This window comes from Pinus tabuliformis, chromosome 8, assembly GCF_031772625.1.
Source record: "Pinus tabuliformis cultivar Carrire ecotype Pingquan chromosome 8, CPIR1, whole genome shotgun sequence".
NCBI classification, from domain to species: Eukaryota; Viridiplantae; Streptophyta; class Pinopsida; order Pinales; family Pinaceae; genus Pinus; species Pinus tabuliformis.
The window spans coordinates 1,554,978,520-1,554,994,224 of record NC_142294.1 but is presented as its reverse complement, the minus strand read 5'-3'; the positions used below and the strand labels follow the sequence as shown (position 1 = coordinate 1,554,994,224).

Below are 15,705 nucleotides of genomic sequence, written 5' to 3'. Positions count from 1 at the left end.
GTACCTTCTTACGAAATTTCAATCCGATCCTCAGAGATAGAGTTATGACGATTTTCCCCAGGTCACATGTTTTGAATGTAATTCAGGAGTATGCAAAAAGGCCAACTTCCTCAGATCATATCTCCAAAAATATCGCGCAAAAAGCTCTGAAATTTGGACCCAAGGTTCAGCGCCAATTCTTCTCAAATGGGTTTTCTTTGCGACTTCTGAAACGTCACAAAATAAAAGTTATAGCGAAAATTCCACGATGACCTGTTTGGAGCAGCGAAACCCTAGAATCCAAAGCTCTGATACCAAATGTTATGAAACCAGCTCACAAAAAGATAGAAAAGAGAGATCCACGCCTTAGAATTCAGCCTCTTCGAGGGGGAAACCTCCTTTACATTACATAAATGAACAATTCTTGGATGATACAAATGACAAAACCTCCTTTCTATATATAGGAGTCTAAGGAGTCACAATATAATCCAGCCAACCTAACAATAATAATATAAAGCCACAAAAATAACAATAGAGGGATTCTATGGGGCACAGAAATAACAATATGGGGGTAATAGGGCACAACAATATAAATAAGGGGTATAAATACAATAGTAATGGGGTAATCACTAGTATTATAGGGGCCCAATAGATACATCCTTGATTATTTCTTCTTCTTCATAGTTCAAGCAGAGTAGAGTAGAGTGGGGTCAACCTATACAGGACAATGCATTTGACGGATGGATAGTAGTGACGGTTTGACAAATTGCAAATGAAGTTCTCCCTAGTTGAGAGGGAGTGTTAAAATTGACAACTAGGGCCAAACTCCATGTGGGTCACCTTATTTATGGCTGCTTATATTTCTCCTAGATTCTCCTCATCGAGAGGTGTAGGATTAATATAAAGATCATCTGATTCCGATAAGTATTTATGAAGATATGAATTTATTTTGATTATGGACAAATTGCCAAGTTGGCCAACAACTTATGTAAGCTCAGAAGCCCAACAATCATGTCTATTCAACCTCAACGTTTTGCATATCAATGCAAGGAGCATTCTCCCATTTGGACACTTCACTCTCACACACATCTCTCTCTCCCTCCTGCACAAAAAGAGTCTTTCTCTCTCTCAGGCATGTGGCTAAAAGGAAGATGTCCTAGGGCAAATAGGACACAGAAAAAGGACAACATGTCATCTTTGACCAACATTGACCAGCGTTGACCTTTCAAGATTTGCGGATTGGGTGTGGTTACCTCTCCTAGGCAGGTCGCAATTTTTGGCACAAAAATCAAGGTGATCTGACCTTTGGTTTGACCGGTATTGATTGTCCTAGTTTAGGGTCACAATCGACTTCAGAAATCTCCACTTTGACTGAATTTTTTAGGCTATTGTAAGGTTGTTTCTTTAGGTTGTTCAAGGAAAAGTTGACGAGAGATTGACCAAGTGTTTTAGAGGTTAATTTCAGCTAGTATGAACAAGTTTGACTTTGTTGATGTAGGGTTTGTTGTCGCTGATATAAAATTACAGAATGCAAATTTTGTACTATTTCTCTATGTTTAACTATTGAAGATAAAAGAAGATTTGATCGAAGGGTTTCCACAATTTGGGGTTTGTCCCTGGATAGCTACCACATCTTGTCTCTCTTGTCTTGGCTTTTTTTCAGTTGATCATTTAATGTTCTATCTACACTTTACTTCATGTATATGTGATTGTTAATCTGTGGCTAATAAAATGAAAAAAAAGTAAATTGCTCTAAGCATAGAACATACCATAATTTAACATTTTGTCATTCACTTGTTCAATCATTGTCTATCTGATAGGATTGTGTTGTTTAGTCGCTTAAGGGGTTGCATAGTGTCTAGTGGTGGAGGATTGTGTTGTTCCTAGAGGCAAGGATATCAATAAATGCTAGATTATTATAGGAGTTGGCTTGTATTGAAAAGGGAGTTTAATTTTCATCAGGAGTTGTGCAACTGTCATTGACAAGCCTCAATCATCATCAAAACGACCTATTTAAGACATCACATAAGAATTTCATAAAAGAATAAGTCATTGTAATCATGAGGAATAATTGATGACATTGAAAATAATAATTCTTATACATAAAAGTTACGCTCCAAAATTGAATCATAGGAAAAATTTTGGAGGGGTTTTCTAGCATCCATTATAACAATTGTCTGCAAATCCAACAAATATTTCTTGGAATTAAAATTACAATTTTGAGTTGTCTAGGCTATGCAATCCAAGCAACCATGAAATTTTCATAGATTTGAAACCATTTATGCAATAAAAAATGCAATATATTGAATTGTGTAGATCCACCTTAACGAGAGATCTATCATGGGTCCAAATGTATCAAACCTGCTATGGTGTAAGTCTTTCTTCAATTTTTACATGCTTAAAAAAATTGCGTCTTAATCAATCCCTCTAGGTTCTTATTAGATCCATGATCAAGATAAATTTATGCTAGTCATTATATCCTATAGTTCTATGGATAAACTCTTACCACTTGTAAGATTTAATAATAACTAATAATGTAACTAAAATATTTTTTTAATACATTCATCATAACTATTTCTTTCACAATACATAAGATGTACAATTTTCTTCATATTATCCTCCTAACAAAAAATATTCATTACTTTTGCATGCAAATTGTTATCAATGAGCTTGGAACATACATATCCAAACCTTCTTATGCTTAATTTTCTTGTGACAATAAAGGTTCCTTTATAAGAAATCAGATTATGATTCTTGTGGAGATTCTTCCATAAATTGTATTGAAGTTGGTTATGTCTGTGTGGAAATGCTTTGATGAAACTATTTATTTTGGTCATGTTGAAGTAAATATCCAAAAATTTATGAAAAAGATTTCTTATGAGATTTTTAAAATATTTATAAATCCAAATCAAATAACTTTTATAACGTTTGTCCCTATTTGTTAATTATATTTCCAAAATATTCTTAAATCTACAATTGAATTACATCCAAATATTCACTCGAAAAATATTTTGGCTCTTCATTTTATAGCCTTGATGATATTAAGCATCGATGATTACACTATACTCTATATTTGATATTAAGCATCGATGATTACACTATACTCTATATTGGACAAGCACTATATACAAAGTACTGTGTGTACTTACTCAAGAAAGGAATTTGAAATACACTCTATATTGGACAAACACTATACACAAAGTACTATTTATACTTATTCAAGAAAGGAATTTGAAATTTATATTAAGTGTCAAATGGAAATTTGATGACGGCTATTTATTTTTTGTGTCAGTCCTTTTATGTTTTAAGTAGATTTGTGAGTATTAATTTTTTTGTTATAAGCAAATCTTGTATAAAAATTGAGAGCTACACTTATGGTAGTCACCTTTAAAAGAAGAAAGAATAATAACTCAATAGTGAGGCTCTATAGAACTAAATAAAATATGCAGTGATTCAAGTAATTCTCGAAAAGCACAACTAAGTAAAAGTGACTCTCCGAATACAATGTTTTCTAAATTAGAGAAGAACAACAAGTAAAAATAAAAATATGGTGAATGAGATTTTATTTTACATCAAGACTTCATTCGCAGCTAAACACTATAGAGTAATATCAAACATATGTTAAACCCTTAAGTAATGTCTATCTTAAAAATATGTAATTATATAACTTAATTTTTGCATATTTCGATGCCATTTTCAGCACGGTTGGTTATGTATAATTGTTTATTTCACATATACAACTATCAATGTCTAAATGGGAAATAATTTTTCTAAACCTTAAGAATGCAATCTAGGATCACCCATAACTCCTTCAATTATAGGTTGTGAAGGTTCTTACTTGGGATATAATGGTTGGAGAGAAATCAGCGATTGTTATTGAATGTACACATATACAATAAATTCCTATTTTTAATAAAAATGAATAGGGAGAACTTTCGAGATTCTATAATTGTTGTTAAAAAGGTAAATAATTTATGAAATGTATATCAACAATGGGGATCTAAAGCATGACACTACAATATTTCTACATATTATCTCGTGTTTATACAACTTTGATTGAGTGAGTCTTTGTATGTAAATTAGTTATTAGTAAACTACTCCTTAATGTTGTTTATGATGCGCACCCTAAATAATTAAAATTAAAATCTATAGTTTGAAATTTCAAAATTTTTGTTTAAAGTCAAATACTTTTAGAAAGAAAAAAAAAATGTTTCATAGAACTTCAATTTCTAGTGTTGTACTAGCCTTAATGATATTGACAACCGATCATTGTAAGGTAGACATTGCTTTTGAAAAATAGTGTAGATGAACCTGGAATAATGCTTACATTAGAATGTAGGAGAATTTTGTGTGTTATTGTTTAAAGTCTTTTAAGAGATTTTCTCAACCATATTCTCATGTCTTAAAAACTGTAGAATTGCATAACCACTATTTATGTGCCTTGTAATTTGTTTTTGTGAAAACATACAAATTGATATTTGAATAAGCATCTTTATTCCTCCATCAATTTTTCTTCTTTGTATGAGAGCCCATATAGACTTAACTCTAACTCCCTCAACAAAGGGCCCAAGAAAAGGCCCAATAAGATGGAAGAGATGCCAAATTTTATTTTTTTTATACACATTAGTGCAGAGTTGTGTCGGAGTGATTTGCATGGATCTGTACGTCTGTTTTGTCCTTTTCTTTTATGTTTAGAAGGAGGTAAACTCAACAAAGTTTATCCAGGGAACAATGGGAGTACGTTTCTAAAGCCTGAGAACAATCCATAGATAAAAAAATAGAAACAAAGTTTATCCAGGGAACAATGGGAGTACGTTTCTAAAGCCTCATAGTAATCCATAGATAAAGCAGTAGAAACTTGTGCCACATGTTCAAAGAGAAATGCATACTTCCTATTTTCTAGGGCTATGCAATTTATTTATTGTGGGAGACTATGCAGTCCACTAGGAGAAAGGACTGAAATTCCTACTGACAAAGGATTGGGTAGTTCACTCGCTATGTGGATTATGCAGTTTTGGCTGTCATTGGGTAGTTCACTCGTAAGTGGATTATGCAGTTTTGGCCGTCAGTGAAGGGTTGTGTCGTTCACTTGGTCAATCATTGTCTATTTGATAGGCTGTTCAGTCCCTTAAGGGCTTGCAAAGTGTCTATTTCCTTTCATAGATATGGGTTCCTCTGCGGGATGTACACTCCATTCAATATGAGATCCAACAATATGTCGCCCAACCATTCGGGGTGAAAATAGATGGCTATTATGTCGAAAATCTGTCACTCTGAACCTCTTTGTGCACGTTTCAAACAAACAACCATAAAACACAGTCATAGAGAGTCTGCAGTACTAAATCCAAACATTGATATTTTCACCGCCATACAGAGGAATACCGGGTAGCTTCCACAAAAATCTTCGTAACTTTTAACTACTTCAAAATATAATAATCTTAACTTTCAAATCATTAAATTATCTTAAAATAAATAAATTTACTTATAATTCCATAGAAATTCAAGAACCATAATAATTTTAACTTTTAAACCATTAAATTAGCTCAAAATAACCATATCAGAAGTGGTTTAAACAAGTCAATGGTATAATGTTTCGTTCATAGCTTGCGGTTTAAACAACTAACGCTTTGCCATTACATTCGGGCAATAAATGTCTAGCTGTGAATGTATTAGTTGCTGCTATTAATTTTTTTTTTCTAATCTAGAAACATAAAAAAAAAAATTTGCAGCGGTTTTGTAGTAGCCATTATAACAGTTTGAAAATCCAACAAATATTTTTTGGAATTACAATTTTAAGCTATCTAGGTTAGACAATCGGAGTAACCATGAAATTTTTAAGGATTTGAAACTATTTAAACATTAAAAAATGCAATATATTAAATTACCTAAATCCACCTTAACCAGAGATCTATCAAGGACTGAACCTCTTAATCAACCCTCTAGGTGCAACCTCTTATGGTGCAAGTCTTTCTTCAATTTTTACATCCTTGAAAAATTTGCGTCTTAATCAATCCCTCTAGGTTCTTTTGTTACTCATAGTCATGGTGTACGTTTTCTGTGGAAATGGTGGCCGCCTAATTCAATGGTACGTAGAAATGCTCTCAAATCCCCTCAAGGCTCACACATACCATTCTGGTTGAGCGACTGGGAGCAGTTCAGACGGTTGTGACAATCCACCAATGCGTTATGGCTCAACACCTCAGCCCGTTCAAGTCAGTTTGTTCCGAATGTTCCACCGAGGGCGGGTCATTACATTGCAAACATTGTCTTTGATCCAATCAATAATTTATCCAATGCCTGTTTCCTTTCATAGATGGCCTTATGTCCCTAATTCCCTTAGCTTGCGGCGTGGATATGGGTCCCTCAGCGGGATGTGCACTCCATTCAATATGAGATCGTTAGGCTTCTTAGGGACGAAGATGGCTTTCAAACAGAATATGTGGGAAAGAGCTAACCAGTTATATATTGGGTATTTAATGCTTTCAGAGCAGCACTCGACTTAAAATTCGGCATTAAATAATATTTGCCCGCTCCCGTATTATAGGGATAAGTGGCGTGCTGCTCTGAGAGCATTAAATACCCAATATATGGCTGATTAGCTCCAACCGAATATGTGGCCCAACCATGCCGGATGAAAATAGATGGCTATTATGTCGAAAATGAGGTTTCTTTTACAAAATTTGTGTATAAGTTGAATGCATCGCTATTCTATTGTCACTCTGAATCTCTTTGTGCATGTTTCAAACAAACAGCCCTAAAACATAGTCATAGAGAGTCTGCAGTACTAGATCCAAATATTGATATTTTCACAGCCATACAGAGGAATACCGGGTAGCTTCCACAAAAATCTTCGTAACTTTTAACTACTTCAAAATATAATAATCTTAACTTTCAAACCATTAAATTATCTCAAAATAAATAAATTTACTTGTAGTGCGCATAGAAATTCAAGAACCATAATAATTTTAACTTTCAAACCATTAAATTATCTCAAAATAACCCTATCAAAACTGGTTTAAAAACTGGTTCAAAACTGGTTTAAAGAGCCACATCAAAACTGGTTTAAACAGCCACATCAAAACTGGTTCAAACAACCATATCAAAACTGGTTTAAAGAAGTCAATGGTATAATGTTTCGTCCATAGCTTGCGGTTTAAACAAATAATTCTTTGCCATTACTTTCGGGCGATGAATGTCGAGCCGTGAATGTATTAGCTGCTGCTATTGTTAGCTGCTGAAACTCTTGCGCAGGAGGGGCACATCGCAATCCTGGCTTTCAGTTCCTCCACCTCTATCTGCAGTTTTCTCTTGTCGTCTTCGGTTTGCTTCAGCTTCGACCTAAAAACAAATTCATAACATTTTGATTAACTTATAACAAAAAATGTGAATAAAATAGTCTTCAGAACAGAAATCTGTCAATACAATAGGATCTCCATACGATGAAAACTTTTCCGAATTATAATTTGCTGGAATTTTAATTTCCAAGTCACACTGCAACTTTCCAAAGAGAGAATTTGGATGATTGATGTTGACATGCAAAATACAATGAATGAATAAAGGACAAGGAGAGGAGGTAACCTTGCTCGTCTATTCTGAAACCACACGTCAACTTGACGAGTACGGAGATTTAGCTCCTGCGCTAACTTTACCTTTTGCACCTGTGCAACCACAAACAACGATAGAGCACCAAGAGGTCACCGCACCCGAAATCATGGAACGATAGAGCACCAAGATGTAAGTGAATACTGTGAAGAGAGACTTACTGGTTCGGGTGCCCTGTTTTTTTGGAAACTTTCTTCCAGAAGAGCACACTGCTCTCTGGAGAGTCTAAGCCTTTTGTTGGAACCACCCTCTTCTTCTGCTCGGCCATTACCCAACTCCTCGGCACTACGAAGAGTCAAAATGTTTGCATCTGCAACCAGATGGTTCGGAGCGCTCGGTTCTCCGGCTGATCTCTCGCTACTTCCTTCAGAAAGCCGCAGACATAACTGCAGAGGAGGCCCATTCACATTTGACAGCCCCAGGCTTAGAGAAAGCCCTGCGCTGCTATCCTCATCCATATCCCTTTGTTTCATTATGGTTTCAAAAGAGTGGAAGGAGATATAAAGAACCAGAGAATGTGCCCTGACTCCTCAATCTTTGTCAGTAATCATCACGATATTAACTATTTAATGTTAATTTATTTATTAATACCCAATCCTAAAGAAATGATTGCACTGCGATCCCCCAATACCCAAATCTCGAGAAAACCCTTTGTTCAATCGTGGAAATGGTAAAATAGAAACGGAGTACGCACGAGGATATGGATGGTTGACCACGTACGCCAAGCATTACATTATTCCAAAAAAGAAACCGCATTCAATTAATTAACGGAATTTCTTTCTTGTGCGAGAAGATCCAATAAAACCGTCCAATAATTATTAAATTTAATTTTAAAACTCCGAATTATTATTATTTTATTTTATACATTAATTTTTATATTTTATTAAGTTGTGGTGGTTAATTTTTAGTAAGATTATTTTTTATTTATTAAATTTGAATCCGAACATCTGTTTTATTTTTATTTTTAATATTTTTTTTAAGTTAAATTAATAAGTGTGAATATTTTTAACTTTTAAATTTGGAATTGATAATTGTTTTTAGCTATTATTTTAAAAATTATTTGGCAAAACTCCATTTGACCACCTCTTAGTAATATTTTAATTCTATTTGATCCTCTAATTCTTTACAAGACACTAGTTGATCTTTAATTTAAATGAACAATATTTTTATTAATCTCAATATTGTACAAAGTGACTTCTTCCTTGAATCCCTAATGATTTAGTCAAGGTTTGACAACTTTATGCCAATAAAGTTTTAGGAAGAGGTGGGAAGAAGAGTTTCTCAATAGAGCTTAAGGTAATGTTAAGATGTTTTTTTTTTCTTTCATGGTTTTTATCTAGCTCTTGTACATTAGATAGTTAGTAATACTTATGTCATCAATGGAGAAAGACGCATTTTCCATAGGAGTACCTAATGCAATGTATTTTCTTTAATTTTAACTTTATATGTTAAGAAAAGCGTTAGAATTTGCTTAAAATTTCCCCATAATTCCCCGAGCCCCATAATCATATAGTGATAAGTCTCAACGAAAAGTTACATTTTATCCCACTGTCAAAGGTCCTTTTTTTCTCTATCCTCTTCCATGCAGCGGTAATCATTCCACCCAATTTCTTGGTAATAAAGTTAAAATAGTATTATGATGTATATTATCTTTTAGATAGCTATATGATGTCACTTTCTCCATGGTTTTGTTTCCATTTAGAAAATTAACATAAATTATCATTGTCAATATTTTAATATTAACATTTATTCTTCTTCATTGTATAAGTGATACTTGTACTAATGTATAAATCATGACGACACCTCAAAATGATTGAAGAATCTATAAAATAGAAAAGGTTATATAGGAGTGGAGAATGGGGGATGGATGCAAAGTGCAACCTCTCTCCTCAATCTTGATCAGTCATTATGACAATCACTATTGACTCTTAAAATAATAAAAGGTTGAGCAAGTAAGAAAAGTTTTACATTATTCCAAAAGCATGGTTTAGACAATCATTTCAAGGGATTTATTTCTTGTATAATATTAAAGAGATCTAATAAAATCATCTATTTTACTAAATTTAAATTATAAAATTATATCATTTTATATATATGTATGTATGTATGTATGTATGTATGTATGTATGTATGTATATATGCATGCATGTATATATACAAAATTTTTTTAGACTAATTACAATATTAAGATTTGTTCAAAGTTTCTAACCAATAATGTGGTTGATCATTATAATAAGGTGAGAAATTAATCAATCTGTAAATAGTATGGATGCATCATAAATAGTACTATTGTTTGACTTATTCTGATTAAATGAAAAAATATATTTAGTTGAAAACTAATCAATTTAAATTATTCTATTTCATTATATTTTGATAATTATTTGATTAATATTGTTGTTATCAATTTTATAGGGTCATTGTTTGTTAGATGATGGCTTATTTCCCTTAATTAGAAATATAACAATGTTAAATTATATAGAGCTAGAATTATAGGTTAAGAATTGTTACTAGGAAAATATTAATAATCTATAAAATAAAAATAAAAGGAGGTCCCATCATGTTATATTTTTAGTTATATTAACAAATTTAGTAATATTATAAAAAATAAATTTAGAAAGAGTAAGGTCAAGAGGGGAAATAAAATAAGAACTAAAACCTAGGGATTTCAAAAAAACATAATTTAAAAAAGGGGTTGCTAATGATCAAAAGAATAATTTAAAGAGAGCCTGGTAAAAAATATATTTATTATGTTAAACAAATGAAATTAAACAATATTAAAAAGGAAATTAGGGTATGAATGATGAAACCACAAGAAGATAAAGAAATAAGAAAATAATATTAATACTCCAAAAATTATTAATTACTCAACACCTCAACATAATAATAATTTAATATAAATCTCTTCTTTAATATTTATTTTTCTAATGGTAAAAGTGATAATTACTTATTAGAATTATGGTGAAACCTCTTCATCATAATAATATAGTAGAATAGTTTTCTAAATTAAGTAGCTAATAAACACATATTTATAATAAACATCTAACACATTCAATCACTAAAACAATGCTAAGATGTTTTTTCTCTTTCATGATTTTTATCTTCTTTTTATACTTTAAATATTATTCATGGTTATGTGCTCAACGTGGAAAAACTCTTTTTCATTTGGAGTATCTAATTCAATGTATTTCTTTTAATTTTAAATTTATAGGCTAAGAGAATCTTTTGAATTTGTTTGATATTTCTACATAATTATCTAGAGATGTTGCATCCCTAAATCCCATAATCATATAAAAATAATACAAGTGATGAGTCTGTAAGAAGAGTTACCTTTTATCTTACTCTCAAAAGTCTATTTTTTCTCAATTGTTTTTTAAGGAAAGAAAATCATTCCACATAAAACTTAACACTTTTCTTAGTAATATATTTCCAGTGACTGTTACGATGTACATTATCATTGAGATACTTAAATGATGTCACTTCCTCTAAAGTTTCCTAATTACTTGTCAAGATCCTCGACACCTCCAAAATTAAAATATTACCAATATAATAGAATTGTAGTAATATTGTTTGAGTGAATGTTATGATGTATATTAACTTTTGTTAGGATGTATATTAACTTTCAGATACTTATATTATGTCACTTGTTGCAAGGTTCTATTGTCATTTAGAAAATTAACATAAATAATCTTTTCAGATTTTTTAATCTTAACAGTTGTTCTTCTAGTTGTAAAGGTGATGCTTGTACTCATGTATGAATCCTTAATAATTCTTAATATATGAATCCTTGAGAATTCTTAATTACCTGTGAGACATTGAAATAATAACAATATAATAGAGTAGTTTTCTTATGCCGAGAGGCACTCTATTGCCTAGTATGGAGGTAGATCTCACATAAAAACATAAATACTTAAATATGTAAATAAGTAATGTTTAGCATCTCACATTTTTAATCTAATGTGACCCTATTTAAAAATCAGTGTAATTATTGTTATGTATAAACACAATAAAAGAGGTAGGGTAAATAAATATAAATATAAATAAACTAGAGGTATGGTAAATAACTAAAATGCCCTTTTATATCTACTCGTTAACCTCTTTATATTTAAAGAAAACTCAAAAAAGAGGTTTTATTTAGGTGAGGAATATTGTCCAAATAGCATGGGACAAATAATTATTCATGACATAGGCTGAATACCATATTTATAAAAGAGATATGGTAAATAAATAAGTATAAAAGGGGTATAAATATGTATGGTAATATATCACGTATGATTAGAAATCAACATCTAAATATATACCAAGACTATGGTGAAAATACCATGGTAAATAAAATAGTTATGATAAATAAATAAAAATATAAATAAATCATAGGTAAGCTAAATAAAATAAAATAAAATTATATTTACTCCATAAACCTCTTCGTACATACTAATAGGCTCAGTAGTTAGCCCCTCCTGCCATCCCAGCTCGGGTGCTCAAGATCAAATGGCTGGATGTGGATAGCCTAATAGTCAGCTGCCCCTCCTGCCATCCCAGCTCCGCTGCTCAAGATCAAATGGCTAGATATATAGCCCGGGTGGATAGCCTAATAGTCAGTTGCCCCCGCTACTAAGGCTAGAGCATTGGTGTGAGCCATCAAATCCATAGTCATGGTTGTTTAGGCCCCATTAGTCCCCGTCCTTAGGTCCTTCCAATAGAATGTTGCCTGATGTGTAGCCACCAAAGCCACTAGAGTGAGAGAATTTGATTGTGCCTCCCTCTATATTCCATAAGTGAAAAAAAGGTTTTCAGATAGTTGTATTAGCAATTGTGAATTTTTTTTAATTTTTAAATTTGATATTAGTGACCTTTTTGAAGCTATTACTTTAAAAATTATTTTTGAGTTTTTTCTCCAATATTCATTTAATTAAAAATATTTTTATTTATTTGTATTTGGATTAATAATTTCTTTGTATTATTTTTATTTTTCAAGGGAAATCATTTTTCCTTTCAACTCTTGAGAAAGAGTGAGGGTCAATACAAAAATATTCATAAGCATGTATTCATTACATCAATATTTCTCATCATCATGTCACTTGCAAGGAATTGAAGTTGGTGGGAGAGATAAAATCCATTCTATGTAATCACATGACAAAGCCCTATTTGACCACCTCTTAGTAATATTTTAATTATATTTGATCCTCTAATGCTTTACAGGACATCAATTGATTTTTAATTCAAATGAACAATATTTTTATTAATCTCAATATTTTACAAAGTGGCTTCTTTCCCGAATCCCTAATTGTTTAGTCAAGATTTGACATACTTATGCCAATAGAGTTTGAGGAAGAGGTGGGAAGAGGTGTTTCTCAGTAGAGCTTAAGGCAATGCTACTATGCTTTTTTTTCCCTGCATGATTTTTATCTTGCTCTTGTACATTAGATAGTTAGTAATACTTATGTGATCAATGGAGAAAGACACATTTTCACGAGTACCTAATGCAATGTATTTTCTTTAATTTTAACTTTATATGTTAAGAAAAGCGTTTGAATTTTCTTGATATTCCTCCATAATTACCCGAACCTCATAATCATATAAAAATAATGCAAGTGATAAGTGTCAAAGAAAAGCTACATTTTATCCCACTATCAAAGGTCTATTTTTTTCTATATCCTTTTCCACAGAAGGATAATCATTGCACACAATTTCTTGGTAATAAAGTTACAGTGAATATTATGATATATATTATCTTTTAGATACTTGTACTAATTTATGAATCCTTGAGAATTTTTAATTACTTATCTGGATCATAGAGAAACCTCAAAATGATTGAAGAATCTATAAACAGAAAAAGATGTAAAGTGAGGTTCGTCCCTGCAATCTTTATGAGTCATTATCAGAATCACTATTGACTCTTAAAAAAATTAAAGGTTGACCATGTAAGAAAATGTTTACATTATTCTAAAAGAACAACATGGTTTCGAAATGAATTTATTTCTCTTCTAAATTATATATATGTGTGTATGTATGTATATATATATATATATATATATATATATATATATATATATATATATATATATATATATTTCTTTCAGATTAATCACATCATTAGGATTTGGTCAACGTTTGAACCAATTAATGTTATTCATCATCACGACAAGGCGAGAAATAGCATGGATGCATCATTTCCCAGAGTTTGATTAGTCATTGGTAAATTAGTTAAAAAATTATTTAAAAATTGGTGGCAAGGAAATATGTGTTAATATATTATGCAATTAGTTAAAAACTAGTTGTTATAAAATAAATAGATATAAAGTATTATCTTTCAAAATTATTGATTTGTGTAAAATAATTGTTTAATAATATCACTTTATATAGTATTAATCATTAGGGCTTGACTTATTCCTTTTAAATAAAAAATCTATTTAGTTGAAAAATAATTCCTGAGAATATTTCAATTTAAATTATTTTATTTCAATATATTTTAATAAATATTTATTAATATTATATCAATTTTATAGGATTTTTTTTTGTTAGAGGATGGCTTATTTCCCTTAATTAGAAATATAACAATTTTAAATGATATGGAACTAGAATTATAGGTTAAGAATTGTTACTAGAAAATTATTAATAATCTATAGAATAAAAATAAAAAGGAGATTCCATAATGTTATACTTTTATTCTTAGTTATATTAACAAATTTAGTAATATGTCAACAAATAAATTAAGAAAGAGAAATGTCAAGAGGGGAAATAAAATAAGAACTGAAACCTAGGGGTCACGAGGGTTGCTAAAGAGAAAAAAATAATTTAAAGAGAGGCTGCTAAAAATATATACTTATTATGTTAAACACATGAAATTAAAGAATATTAAAAAGGAAAATAGGGGATGAATGATGAAACCGGAGGAAAATAAATGTAAATCAGAAAGAATAAAAAAGAGAAAGGATAAAACAGAGAAAGGGGAAAGAGAGCGGCAAAATCATACTCAATTTCCAACCATTATCCCTATTAATATTTCTAACATGCTTCTCAATCTCAATCGCATCCCTATGTTTCCTATGGTGGAAGTGATAAACTCTTGCAATGACTTTGGATTCTTCAATGCAGATTTGGTGTTTTGATTCCTCTACATGCTAAGCTAAGGCTCATATATATATATATATATATATATATATATATATATATATATATATATATATATATATATATATATATATATATATATATATATATATATATATATATATATATCATGTTTAGTTATAAAATTGTAACACCCGAAGCTACATAAGAAATACTCCTGAGAAAACTCTGAATCATAAGAAATTGGGCAAGAAATAAACAACTCTCAAGACAAGCAAGGGGAAAGCCTCACCCAACAACAAAAAAGTGAACTTGACAACACCTCAAGCATCAATAGTTATGAGGATTTGAATGCTACACAAAATAAATCTTCATTTAATAGTGAAGCAGATCTCTTAGATCAAACTTCTTCTCCGACTATCTTCAAAAGGATGAACACAATAGGTCGCGAAGCTAAGGAACCAATGTCCCAAGAACCAAAAGAGATGAAGGAGATGCAAGATAAATGAAGTTGGAATACCGTAGAGAAAAAAAGGAAAGTTACAACACCAATCTCGCCAAGAAAGACGAGAAGCCAGACAATTAAAAACTAAGAAAATTATAGGTCTGATAGACCAATTTGTTCTCAGTGGATTTTAAGCACCACCATCATCATTGTCATCATCAAAAAAATTTACTATAGTTACTAAGTTTTTTATGCTTTACTACATTAAATTTCTTACTTTATGTTGTTAAAATGATAATGATTGAGCCTCGAAGGCCAAGATACATTTGGTTACCTAATTAATTGATAATTAGGAGTTATGTAAATAAAAAATAAAAACTATTTTCAGTAATTAAAAGGAACATTTACGAAGGAACAATTACCCATTTTCCCTTAGAAGGGAGATATAGATGGGGAATGAATTTAGAGAGGGGATCCTATAGCTGGGTGAAATAAACCTGTGGGAATATACTTAAGGACAATATGAAAAGAGTCGAGGCTAGATAATGAGTCGTGAGGCCCAAGACACCTCCTTGTAGCTCGATTTATTCTAACTATGTAGAACAAAAAGT

The 15,705-nt window shown here is 31.1% G+C and overlaps 1 protein-coding gene across 1 annotated transcript; it reads right to left on the bottom strand.

Moving 5' to 3' along the window:
• Positions 1–7,190: 7,190 nt before the first annotated feature.
• Positions 7,191–8,039, bottom strand: LOC149241889 (homeobox-leucine zipper protein HAT3-like). The gene is made up of 3 exons (XM_089370709.1): positions 7,743–8,039; positions 7,558–7,637; positions 7,191–7,317 (listed from the first exon to the last, which is right to left on the bottom strand). The coding sequence occupies exons 1-3, from the start codon at positions 8,037–8,039 to the stop codon at positions 7,191–7,193; spliced, it is 504 nt and encodes a 167-aa protein (XP_089226835.1).
• Positions 8,040–15,705: the final 7,666 nt, after the last annotated feature.

Coding starts and splice junctions, on each gene's coding strand:
- LOC149241889 (XM_089370709.1), bottom strand. CDS start 8,039: ATGGATGAGGATAGCAGCGCAGGGCTTTCTCTAAGCCTGGGGCTGTCA. Junction 7,638..7,742: donor AAAACAGGGCACCCGAACCA/GTAAGTCTCTCT, acceptor GTGGTTGCACAG/GTGCAAAAGGTAAAGTTAGC. Junction 7,318..7,557: donor TTTCAGAATAGACGAGCAAG/GTTACCTCCTCT, acceptor ATTTGTTTTTAG/GTCGAAGCTGAAGCAAACCG.